This window comes from Buceros rhinoceros, unplaced genomic scaffold (genome assembly GCF_000710305.1).
Source record: "Buceros rhinoceros silvestris isolate BGI_N320 unplaced genomic scaffold, ASM71030v1 scaffold13417, whole genome shotgun sequence".
In the NCBI taxonomy this organism is placed as follows: Eukaryota; Metazoa; Chordata; class Aves; order Bucerotiformes; family Bucerotidae; genus Buceros; species Buceros rhinoceros.
Window position 1 is genome coordinate 38,329 of NW_010421962.1, and position 13,426 is coordinate 51,754.

At 37.3% G+C, this 13,426-nt stretch overlaps 1 protein-coding gene across 1 annotated transcript in view; it reads left to right on the forward strand.

The window, feature by feature from the left end:
• CHD9 (chromodomain helicase DNA binding protein 9) overlaps window positions 1-13,426 on the forward strand; it is an 84,450-nt gene that overhangs the window by 31,176 nt on the left and 39,848 nt on the right. Inside the window, exons 4-6 of the mRNA XM_010139894.1 lie at window positions 1,451-1,788; window positions 9,855-9,966; window positions 13,302-13,422. Coding sequence (XP_010138196.1) covers window positions 1,451-1,788; window positions 9,855-9,966; window positions 13,302-13,422 — 571 coding nt within the window. The remainder of the gene's footprint in view (window positions 1-1,450; window positions 1,789-9,854; window positions 9,967-13,301; window positions 13,423-13,426) is intronic.

The window sequence follows — 13,426 nt, forward strand, 5'->3', positions numbered from 1 at the left end:
GCCACTGGAGGCTCTGCGCTGGCCCGGGAGGAATATGTTGATAAATGGCAACGCGTGTTTGTGGCGGGTTGTGCATATCTGGGCTGCAGCTCGCTAAATAGGCCATTTAGCAATCTTCTCCCAATGCTTTTCTCTTGAGCACTGCCTGGGGTGCTGAAACAGCAGAGGGCAAGCCTTTGTCTGACGCCAAAAATGTCTTCAGTGAAGAGGCCAAGAGGAAGGGTAAGTGAAAGCCTGAATGAGTGGGAGGAGGAGGGGTTCTTTGGGCTAAAAGGCTAATGGGATTGAATAACCTTCCTTATTACTGGCTGCTGCTTCGAGCCGTGCTGCATCGCCATCTTGAGCTTGTTGCTGTTTCTCGGGTCTTGGTTATTTGTTACAGCCTGTAGGCCTTAAGGTGGCATTTCGGAGCGGGGTCCGGGACCCTGCCTGCTCCCCGGTGCTGCAGCCCTGCTGCCCAGCCGCCGATGAGGCACCGGTAGAAAATGGGTCCAGTGGAGAGCACTGGATTTGGCCAGAAAATGTGTTTGGAAATTGCTGGTGGCTTTTCTTCATGCTGTAGGCAGAGGCGCGTTTACGGGTGAGAACGTAACATAACTGTTATCTGCTGGGTTTTTGTCTGTTTGAATAGGAAATTCTTTCCATTCCTCAAAGGGGAAGGGGGGAGGGGAGGAAAGCAAAAAACATGTCTTCTAGCCTGTTTAAAGAGAGGCTGAAAATCTGAATATTGCATTCATGGTGTAAACAACTCTGCGGCGATGAAACGGTGATTAAAAAACTGAAAATAAAAACAAGTTACATTTTCGAACTAGGGCACTGACCTTATGTTGGTCGAAATAAAAGAAAAACTGCTTGCTGATCTTTTCTGTGAATATAGAGCTGTGTAATTTTAGTTTTGGTTTTATCTTTTGTCCGTTTTTTAATCTTGATTGTGTTCGAGCATCTGTTCTGTTTAGCACTGAGTTAGTCTTGTAGATCTTTCATCTCCTGTAAGGTAACTGGTCCCGGTATCCTAGAAAAGGTGATGTGCTGATACTGTTACCTCCGGGAGCTCTTCGCTTTTTCAGATTTTACAACATTTATTGGAGATGTTGTAGTTGTGCGTCAAATGTCGGGGAATGCTGGAAAGGTTAAGATTGGTGTTGCTAATTACAGAGGTGGAAAGAAGACTTAAGAGAATTTTAGAGAGAGATTTTTTGTTTGGTTGGTTTTTTTATTGATTTTCAGTACATGGATTGGTTGTTTAAAACCCTCAATTGATGTAGTTATTCTGAAACCCACGCCAGTCTCTGGTATGAAGAGAATTCCTCCTTTTTTGTGTCTGCATGAGTCCCAGTCTGTTTCTTTTAAAATGCATATCCAGTTCAAGAACATTTGCCCTTTTTCTTTCAAGAAATGTTTATATTTTTAAAATAAGGTGGTTTTATTTACTTTTTGTCTCTTGCTACAGCCTCCTTCCTCGAAGAAGACTGATGGTTCAGGATCATATACTAAGTTGCAGAATACCCAGGTGAGGGCAATGTCTGAAAAGAAGCAGAAGAAAAAAGCAGACTCGGAAAGTAAACAGGAGAAGGCAAATCGCATAATATCTGAAGCGATTGCGAAAGCAAAAGAGAGAGGAGAGAGAAACATTCCGCGAGTAATGAGTCCTGAAAACTTCCCCAGTGTTTCTCCTGAAGGAAAAGAGGAAAAGAAAGGTAGAAAAGTTAAATCCAAACCGAAGGACAAGGAGAGCAAGAAACCGAGAACTGGTTCCTCATCCAAAATTAAAGAGAAAACAAAAATTGGGTAAGTAGATTACAGCGTCTTCTTACTGCTCTTCAGCCTGTAAATCCTTGATTAAAATGAACACTGCTTACTGATAATCAAATGTTCTCCTCCGCTGCCTACATAAAATTGTTCCTGTTTAAGTCCATGTGTGGACTCTCATTCAGGAACAAGAATGCTCTGTTCTCTCTTTGGATAAAATAGGACTGTCCTTTTGAAAGGAATTCTTTTTAAATTCATATCCTACAATGTTCTTTACTTACAGACAGGACCAAAATATCTTTCATCTAGTGTTGTAATCAGTTCTGACTCCAAATTAAGCTTATCTGATGCTATAAATGCCGTTTTTATGAAGTTTGGCATGTATCTTCAATGATAAGCTGCATAGGGAGAAATTGGAAGCTTAATGAACCTGTTAGCAAGAGAACACTTATCGCAAGTAAAGTGCGTATTGGAAAACTTGTATTTGAAGCACTTTGTAGCCTTCATTCACATCAGTTTAATCAGTTCTCTTAAAAATTTTGCAGGTTCAGCTGGGTCAAGCTGGGTGGATAACTTGGGGTAAGGAGCTTTCAAAAGACATTAGGTGTTAGAACGCTCCAAGGGATTCAGTAGGTGGCACGTCTTCTGACGCTGGCGCTAACCTAGTTCTCCTGTATACGTTGAAAGGAGAGTGGGTAATTTCCAACGTTAAGTCAGGACTTGGAATGGAAATTATAGCTACAGTCTGATTTTTATTTTTCAAACCCATGCTCTTTTTGCGGTAACAGAAATATTAACTGGCATATCTCTCCAGAGTTAAATGTCTCATATACATATGTATATTCTCATGTATATGGAGCAGAAATGAATGTTCTTTTAATCAGCTCATTTCTCTGCATTTTCTTTTTTTTTTCTAGAGATCAGTGCTTTTCTTACATGTTCAAAATAAACCACTTCCTTGAGAAGTTGCCCTATAGGATAAAGGATACTGCTGTAAACTGAACTTGACCTTTCACTAAGATCATAAACTTTCACGGTCTTAATTTCTTTCTCTTCTGCGTATGGGTTGAACACCGTATGAATGCTGGTCATCATCCTCCTTAGCACCCTCTATAGTGTTCCCTTTGGGTCTTTCCTCCAGCTGACTAAAGTGGGATTTTGGATGTGTACTTGCCAAGTTCATTTCACTTTCATGTTTCGGATTTTGCTTATGTTCTATAACAGACATTTAGTGGGTTTGTCTGAGAACTGCCCCACTGCTGCTGGTTTCCCGAAGCTTTATGTGAATTGCCCTTAGCGTGCTTTGTATTCTTCTTTTGAATAATTAGCAAAGCCTGCCAAAATAACATCCTTACGGTATACTACTGCGTTCCCATAATTTTTTACTGTTACTACTCGGAAAAGTGAAATAAAATGTGACCTTTGATTTATACTTCTGCTTTCAGCTTTCTGTCTTTGTGAAAGGCTTAGCTGTGCACAGCAGTTAGGGTCAGTTTTCATGAGACAGTGTCAGTGGAGAAACAGACGTTTCTCAAACTGTTCTTAACCAGGATACTTGTGCTTCATCCGAAGTTCGCTGAAGCTGGTAGAAAAACTCTTTCAGTTGTGGTCATCTTTTCAGAATTTTGCCCTGAGCTGTGAAGGTTTGCCTCCCCATTATTTACCAGTTTAATCAACCGATGCCCCAGCAGCGCTCTCTTTAACAATCACGGTGTCAGTCCGATCCTGTTAAAGAGCAGTGAAGAAAATCTTCTAGAGCCACATATTACAGAATTTGTATGTGTTTTGATGGCAGCAGTAAATCAAATGCTTTGAGGCTTCCACATATTTCATTTTTATATAGTAATGGCTTCATGTGTTGTTATGTAGTGTTAGCACTGTTTTATATTATTCATATAAACACATAAAATATTAACTCTTTAGCAAAGGATATACTACAGTGGTTTTGAAGAGAAGTGATTGCAAGGAGGCCTTGATTTTTTTTTTCTTTGAAAATGATCTTACCAGACTCTGTTTTCTTCACAAATGTAACTATTGATCTTACAGAAGAATATTTACTATAGAAAGGGTATACTGGTCTTTTCAAAGGTGGTTAAGAAAAGCATGAATAATAAAATTTGCTTCATTTACAGAAGAATAAAATTTGATAAGTAATAAGGGTTTTAGAAAGCTAAACAACTCTTCTGAAGGTTTCTTCCTATCTTATACTCTTAAGAAAATATTTCTAAATGAGTCTGGAAATTACGATGTTATTAGGATTGGGGTTTTAAATGTGTGGGTTGTTATATTGGTTTTCTCAGTTATCTTAGAATAAAACAGTCTCTGGTTGAATCTTGGGAGAAAATTTTACCTTTAGAAGGTAAAAGAAGAAAATAATGCCTTTAGAAGGCAAGTGCTTTATTGGACTAGAAGGGGCAGGGAGGACCTCAGTTCTATGAAAACTTCTGGGTTTCTCTTGGAAGTAAGGATTTTTGAGAAGTTTAACATTGGAAAAGATAAATTACAATTTTTTTTTCTTAGTAAGGGGAAAAACTTTAAAAATAGCCAAGTAGTATATATGACATTGCATTTAAGCTGGAAAGAAAACCCAAAGACATTAAAAAGTCCTCTCATGATCAAAAAGATACAATTTCCAATTGTAATAAACAGTAGTTCTTCAACTGTAGCTCTTCTACAAGCAATAAAATCATGAGTGAAACCTTGCGACCAATAAAGGTCTGCAGTAGAAAAGAATAAGCTAAGTCTACTTCTTTAACAGTAGTGGAGAATTTGTTTGGGTGCAGCTGTCTTCCCTTTTTAGAAGGAGTTCTACTATATGTCCATCCCAGATGAATATCTTTTCAGTGTTTTCTACAGCAAGCACATTTAACTTGCAGTAACTAAGTGTGCTGGTTCCGTTTGGATTCTGAGAGCCAGACCAATGAGGGAGGTGGTGTGAAGTTGTGTGTGTTGGAGAAGATCCTGAGTCAGACGCATGTTTCAGGTGACTCTTCTTTGATTTGCAGGCTAGTGTAGAGCTTCAGAAGCAGAAGCTGCTAACAAATAGATTGGGGGTTGGTTTGGTTTGTTTTTGGAGAAGTGTTTGGAGTGTTTGTTACCAAATTAAGTAACAGTTTGCTTTATGTGTTAGTTACCGATCAAGATAATTCTTTAGAATTAACTTACTCTACAGTTTTTCTGAGGACTGGAGAACCACTTTTTGTATCCTGGCTATTTATCGTGGTGCATTGCTATTTACCAATCTATTTAAACCCTTAGTATTTTTGCATAGAACTTGTTTCCATTTATAAGCTTTTTAAAAGTGATTATATTCTACTTCTTCCATTTAAGGTGATGCATATTTAAACTAAAAAGTCTGCTTCTTACCACTTGATACGAAGAAGACTTATGAATTTGTGAACATTCTGTTGTTCAAAAAAGTAGATTGGCATTTAGGTTTTATAGCTCTTCATGTATTCCCACCTACTCAAACATGAAATTAAATATCATGGCCCTGATGAAAATCAGCAACTCTGCAGTGGAGGTGTAAAGGACAGTATCAGTAGACTACATTTAGGATTTTTCTTTTTATCACTGCATAGTTTAAATAAATAAATCCACCAAATCCTAGAATTTGATTTACAGGAGCTGGATTCAGGGTGGCAGTGCCTAAATTCTACACTTTCTCCTTATGAGAAATGGCTGTTTTGTTTCAAGTGCTAAAAGTACAGTGGTGGATATTTTTTTTTTTTTAATCAATGCTTAAATTATGTAGTAATGAATCCAGCAAGTCCTATGTGATCCTGTTCACTACTCAAATATGCCCTTGTTGCTTTGAAGTAGGTCTCACAGGTACTATTTACAAGACAGAGTATTCTTGGGACTCAAGGCCCTGACAAAAATTTTTACGTGATCACTGCTTGCTACGATACCATTCAGATGGTTTGAAACCTTTGTAAACTCAGTTAGCAACTGGAGACGTGGGTGGAAAGGAAGTGATTGGCCTCTTCCGCTGATCCTGTATCATTTAAAAGTGGATTTCCTAGAAAGCAGACGTTGTGAGTTGTTGTCTCCTGTGTTTGGTGTCACTCCCGTCAAATGTTGCCTATTAGATCTCTGCTCACACGGAAGCGATGTTCGCTGAATCTTTTTATTCTGTTAGATATGTTAGACCACGGACGTCTTCTGTCATGATTTGGAATGGCATGCAAATTCCAAATCCTTCTGGGAGATCTTTGCATGCACTGAGCTGTGACTCCTTGGTGAACTTTCCTGTGCTCCAGATTCTAATTTTTATGCATAAATTAGGTCTAAGTGATATAATCTTAAGTTTCTGTTGCAAAATATATGAATGCAAAACAGTGTGGTCTTATTGAATAAATAACTAAATACTTGTTTGCTCTCTAGAATTAGCAGTCCGATGTTATATGAGTTTGATATGGCTGTTGGTTCCAATAAGACTATGGGAGTGTGTTTTAAAAATCGGTGTGCACTCCAGAAGTTATTAATTTGAGGTATAACGGGAGGAGACAGTGGCTAATATTAATATGCTGGTATTATTTATTAAACATGTGCTAAAAGGGTAAGAGCAACTGCTTTTATACCACAGTTTAACCCTCATTCCAAGAGAATGTGCTGTCAAGGAAATAACTGTTCTGTATTTTGTTAATAGATAGGATTTTTACTGAAGTTTTTAGTGATGAAGAAATAGTTAACAGTGTTTATAACAAGGTGTTTTATTGCTAATAGTATAACAAAGTGCTTTGACTAGAAATTAACAAGTTTGGGAGATGGCTTTGGACACTAATACTTAGTGGTGTTTCCCTGTTTGGGGAAAATTGAAATACGATGTTTTAAAGGCATGCTTTGACGACCAACAATACTATTTCTTACATGCCTAGTACATATTTGCTGTTTTACTTTTCTCTTCAGTACTGCCTCATGTTCACTATTTGGAAGGCTTTGGAAGATGTTCTTTCTAATGTTAAAGCTCTTCAAAGCACTGACAACTCTTACATCACGTTCTCTGCTGTCAAACAGAGGGGAAATGGAACAGATTCTTGCTGTTTCTTAATTTATAAGAAAAGTTGCAATGCTCCTCTTGCTGATACTTGAAATCGTTTAGTTTGGAGTCTTGTGCTAAGGATCAGAAGTAATAATGGTTCATGAGATGAAATTTTTTCATTGGTCTGTTTCCCAACATCTTTGGTTTGTATTCACTGGAGAAGGAAATAGGCGTTGAAGAACTCTACACTGTCCAATTGTGAAAGTATTTTGAGATGTTACGTAATGAGATACATTTTAAATTTTAAAAGGCAAGAGAAAGTGAAATTGGAATGAAGTCTAGCAATAGTCTTTATTCTGTGTCTACAGTGTACTGTTTCCTTTTCACAGAAACAGAATAGAGGGGTTCTGTTCAGCACAGTTTGTTTCAGGGTGGGAAAAGGGATTTTAGCCAAGGATCTTTATGCTTCCATGCAGAAATTTATAAACTGGCAAGAGAACTTGCCCTTTGAATGAAAAATTTTCACAGAACCGATCCAGTTTACCAGCTTCTGAAAAATCTTTGTTTTCACATAGCAGATTTTTTTAGAAGTTTTTGGCCAAAATATGAGCAGATTGCATTTACTAATAGAAATGCGTGTCTTCAGCACCACTCTGTCGTTCAGCAAATTTTGATAGCAAGGAGCATTGCGGTTCTGGGCACATGATCAGAAAGAAATGAAACTGCATTTATTCCTCTCCTTGGCACCATTTCTGTATAGAGGAGGAAACATTCTGATCTGCCACATATAGAGATGATGTTAAAAAATTTTAGGGAGATCCTTGTGAAGTACTGGGGGCAGGGAACGCAAGACCGAGGCAAGACACAAAAGCTGACACAGAAATGGAATACTATGTGTAAGACTGCAGGGCAGAGCAAGAAGTGAACACAAGGAGGGACTGCAGACAAGGAGAGATAAAAATGAGCAACGAAAGATGTAGCTAGGGCAGCCTAATCACAAAATAAGCCCATGTTCTAGAACAGGAGGTCCTTAAAATCCTCTGCTATTCAATGGATACCACAGTAAAATAGTAAAATACCGCAGTAAAATAGTCATGGCCTTTCCTAATATAATTTTTCTAGAATCTTAAAGAACCTGAGCCTAAAATACTGGACAGTGGTGCATGAATTGAGAGTGAACTATGGTTGCACAAATGCAAAAGCTTAACATAGCAACATGCATTTATGAAGCATTTTAATCTACCATTTCACAAAAGAGGACCAAAATTTGGAATTGGTTGCTCAGGGATGTGCCAGCCTTGGAGATGATAAGAATTTGACTGGACTGAGCAACGTAAAAGAACTCTGAAGCTGGCTTAGAGTAGGAACCAGATGTCCTCCAGAGACCCTTTCCAGCTTGACTCATCTCTCAACACTTATTTCATGAAAGCACATTTAGTTATCCTTTTTTGTTGTTGCTAGTTCATTTAAAAATCAAGTGTGTATCACATTCACAATTACCTCCAAGAATCCAACATTCTTATAAAAGAAAAAGAATGAAGAGTACTAATCAGAGCTTGAAAGTGCAGGGGGAGAAAACCCAAACTACTCATGAAGACAGTAGAAAAACCAATGCGTTCATTGTCGACGTTATTTCCTGCAATTATGAGACGTGTTCAAAAGTTCAAAGTAATAATTAGACTGAGAACACCTAATGAAAAGGAAGGACTTGAGGACCAGAATTTACTTTTGAACAAGGAGGTTCGTGGTTATGGTTACTGCGTACGTTCACCAGAGCCATTCACCTAATACCACAAGTAAAAAATATGTGAGTGGAGAATGTTTCCTTATTTTACCCTTTCCATTGAGAACGTACCTAGTGGTTAAATATTGAAAATCAATGAAAAGGTTCATTTGGTCTCAAAATATACCTATAATCTTTGGTAAGCCTTGTTGCTTAAACTGTCCATGATGGTTCGGTAATTTAAGATTTTCATTTGCTCTGTGGACTGTTCGTTTGGATGTAGTAAATACGTGATAGTTCTCATATTTGGACACTTGCAAAGAGAAACAAATGAGGTACCAGTGGTGGAACCACTACCTTCTCATCAGTGGTTTTTCTGGTGGCAAATATATTTGATGCTACTTTTGGTGCAAAATAACTTACATTGTCTGTATAAAAACTAAAATCTTGCATTTCATTTGTTGTGTATAATGACAGAAGAGCCTTTGTACTCTGGAAAAGTTAACTCATTTTCTGTTACACAGGTCTGATGATTAGATACTATATAAAACGTGGTTTAGGACAACTCTTCGTGATTTTATTGGATAGTTTGTCATAATTTTGCTATTATGTCACGGAAAACATACAGAGAGAAGGTTTTGGCACATTTCAAATATGAAAAAATAAATATTTTGATACCCCATTTGATACAAATCAAATGAATTGGTGTTGTGATAATAACCATTAAATCTGAGCAAAAAAAATGATGCTTTTTCATTAGAGTTTAACTAATTTATTCAGCACAATGTTGATTCATGTATTCTGAGAGGTGCTGAGATTTCTTACAGATAAAACTACTGGTTTTTAAATACTGCTTCTCTTTTTTAAGTGGCAAAAAGGATTCATGCAATTCCCTAAATAAATCAACTGTAAAAATTAACTGTACCAGTTTTGCATGTTGGACAACTTCAGATGATTTCAGATCCTTGTCCGTAGCAATGGTTTTGAGTAAAAATAAGAGAAGATATATTTTGAAATTATAAACTGTTTATGATAAATAATTTACTGTGGTCGTTTGCAGATGGTATTTATGCTGACCTTGTCAATTAGTTTAAATGTTGGATTTTTCATCTCTATTAGTCATTTTTAGGTTTAAAGTTTGTATGGTACAGAGGAGCTGGCAATAATAACGTAACTTCTTGCCTGGACAGAAACTCAGTAGTGGAAAATACTGTCTTAGAAAATTACAGCTTTTGCTTTTGACACACGTTTTTCATTTTTCAGACAGTGATGCTTCCCGAGTTTTAAGTTAAGAAGAATACCAGAATTGGTAATGGATGTAGTGTTAGTTTTAATCTTGAAGTTAAGTACGGTAGTATATGGCGTTCACTTAGATGTTGGGGGTTTTTTTTCTAACAGAAAGCTAATCATTACACTGGGTAAGAAGCAGAAAAGAAAAAATGAATCTTCAGATGAGTTGTCTGATGCTAAGCAGACCCCACAGCGGCCATTGAAAGATGAAGACTCACAGGTAAGTAGTCAGAATTTTTCCCTTATAAATTTGTATGTGGTGTTATTTCTACAGGTCTTTTTTCCACTCTCTCAAAAAAGTTATACTGCTTTTGACACAGTGACTGATACTCTCTTACTGCGGTCTGTCTCTCATAGGTAGAACCTTACATTATCAGCCAGTCTTCCCAGCTGAAAATCAGGAAAGTCCTACAAGTTAGAGTCTCTTTTCTGTAATAGGACATCAGTGTCCTGCTTGTAGCTGTTTCATTTCAGTACAGAAGTCCATAGATTTGAGACTGTAAGTACTCATCTGTTGAGTACTCAACTAACGACCTCATCTGGTCGTTAGACTGGATCCTTACTTTGGCTGACTGTATGGGGAGAATGCAGAGATTACCTAGTGGAAGGAACATTTATCAGTGAAACTGTCTCTGAGAACACTTAAAGGGCTTGTTTCAAACTTACTGCTTTTTTCTGAGCTCTGCTTCTGTAGAAACTGAAAGAACTGGTTTCTTGCAGTGTTGGATCTGAATGATAAATATGCAGGTAGGCTCTAATTGCTTATGGAAGGAATACTTCTGAAGAAAGTGCCACATCAAGAATTAAAGCAGTGGAGTCATTCCCTTGGAGTATCTCCCTTGTAACTTACTGCAATTTTTTCATTGATTGCCCTGGTGTACTAGTAGCATAGCGAATTATTTACAAAACCTATGCACAAAGTAGTATGAGCTGTTTGTAAGAGATGATGCCTTATTTATGTGTTAGTAACAGAATTAAAACTTTCTTGCTTTAGGACAAACTCTGTTAAAAGAAGGTTATATGATGGAGATATGCAGGTTTTTATCCTGTGGCAATTTCATCCACAGAGATGAAATAAGTAAGGTGGTATTGAGTAAAAAATAATTGCATTATTTGATGACAATGTCAGAAAACAGTTACAAGATACTGAGTTGACCTAACCAAAGTGAAAGCTTGTCATAGGCAAAGGTTATCTGGGATGGAACATGAAATTACTCATATCTTGGGGAATTTGTCCTGGTATAGCAAGTCCGTTTAGTAGACTGAAGGAGGCGAAGGCAGGTTTGGTGGCTCTGTAGTACTGTAAGATCACTGCTGTTCTGTCGTCAGGTGGGTATAAATGTGTCGGCAAACAAAAATAACACAAAAGACTGAAGATAATTTTGTTCTTCTAATTGCTTTTGGGTTTTTGGGTATTAGATTTTCAGCACGACAAGGGTCATCTTCAATTCTAGCATGCATAGACAGGGAATCGCATCACATCGCATCATCCTGGTGTGAGGGGAACAGGGGCTAGAGGTAATAAGGGAACAGAAAAAAATTATACTGCAGAATGTCACAGCACTGCCCCATCTAGCTTTGAAGGAGTTAGAAGCACAACAGGAAAGACACATGTTGCTTTTCTTAGTTAATTCATTCTCTCTTTTGGTTTTTGAACGTTTTCATGATTTTCTGTTCCCATTGCAAATAACTGTCTCTTTCTAAGCCCTGGGGGACAGTTTTAGGTATTTTATTTTTTTCTCTAATTCATTTTGTATGCTTAGTTTCACAGTATGTGTTTTCCATAAATACGTTGATTTACTTCTTGGGAAAATGTATGGTGCTGGTTTATTTTGTGTCTTAAGAGTATCTGTTTATGACCATACTTCACTCCTACTTTACTCCATACTTCACAGCTCAGGCAAACACAGACTGCTTTTCTCAAACAACCCAGGTTATATATTAATGTGTTGGAGAATATACGTCTGTTGATATTTTGTTAATCACTTCATACTTTAAGAAAATGCCAGTTAATGCCTCATTAGGTTTTGAAAAATTCAACACATACTTAATGACTAAAGCTTCCTGGTTCTTAATCTGTTTTTGGTTTGGTTTTTATTTTTTTTTTTAATTCATACATCATTTTGCATTCCTCCTATAGCAGACATTTAAAAACAAAATTATACATTTCTCAGCAAACTATAGTTAACTATAATGTGACGTTCAGACATTTTATTTCACATTAATGTGTTTGAAGTTTCTTTTTGTGCTGACACTCTACCCTGCACACACTCGCTTTCTACTCGCTAATCTGGCTACAGTATTGTAGAAAGCTGATTGAGTAGTTTCATATATGCTCTGTCCCAGCTTCTCCAGAGGAATCGTGATGCCCGTTCTTTATTTTTACTGTATGCATAGTGTTACTACTTTACCTTATGTTACTACTTTACCTTACTAAAATACTTACAATGTAGTTATTAAAATACAGCGAAGTCTTTTACCAGCCAGACCAAGGGCTGAATTTAACCGATAGGAAGAAAGTTCCAGTGCTGCAATCTTACTGTAATATCAGCTCTGCAGAGGCCAGTATGGCCACAGGACTCGGGTTTTCATTCTATTCACAACCCGTTGTTCTTGCAGCTGATTAATACCGTGTCCTACAACCAGCAGTGGCTTTTCCTAAACAAAAATAACACTGTGCTGTGTAGCTTGGTATAATTTCTTTTATAGAGACTGGTTCACTTTGCTGATTTTATTTTTGTGGTTATCAGGTCTCTAAAGGAGATTGCAGTGTCTTCAAATGTTAGCTGACTAGTTTGATGCTACTATCATTATTATCCAGTGTTTTTACAAATTAATTTTATGGTCAAATGTGCAGTATCTCATATACTCGTATTGAGGGGTGGAAAGGATATGCAATATCCTCATAATCTAAATATTTGAAAGTTAAATAGTGAGCAAGAAGGAATTATTTTCTTAGGCTGAACACTGTTTCTCCACTTGAACTTGTATTCAGATTCCTGCGGGAAGACGAGTGGAAGATTAGAGAGGTAAACTGCAAGGTAAACCAAACCCAAGCTTGATTAAGGTCGAGGGAAAAAGTACACTAACAAAGCAACAAACTGTATTAGCCATCAAATCAGGCTTCATCAGCAATCTGACCAATATGGTCTACTGAAAATCTTCATTAATTTTTTTTGCGTAGCACATTTTTCATCTTTCACTCGGGTTCTTGAACAGTAACACTCTGCTGTTACGCTGCAGTATGAGATTGCTGTTGAAATGCTGATGCTTATGGGAGATCCATTATATATCGGTTTTGTTCACGTACTCTGAAAATACTCTTCTGTGTTTGCTTTTGAACTCTAAAAGTATCAAGTAGGAAAAAGAAGGTTGATCGAAAATAGTATATGGCTATTACTGTCCCTCTGTGACTTACATGCTTCATGTCTTCCAGCAAATGTTGGTCTTTGGTTTTAGATACGACCGAAGTGTTGCTTAGAGTGTCACACAATTTGCAATTCATGTTAGAGGAAGTTTTTGGTAAAACCTCTATTGTTGTTCTCCTGCATGCAGAAGAGAAGATCAAATCGTCAAGTTAAAAGGAAAAAATATGCTGAAGAAGGAGAAGGGAAACAATCGGAAGAAGAAGCTAAAGTTTCTGTGAAAATGAAAAAGAATTCTGCCCCTTTACCTGCTGA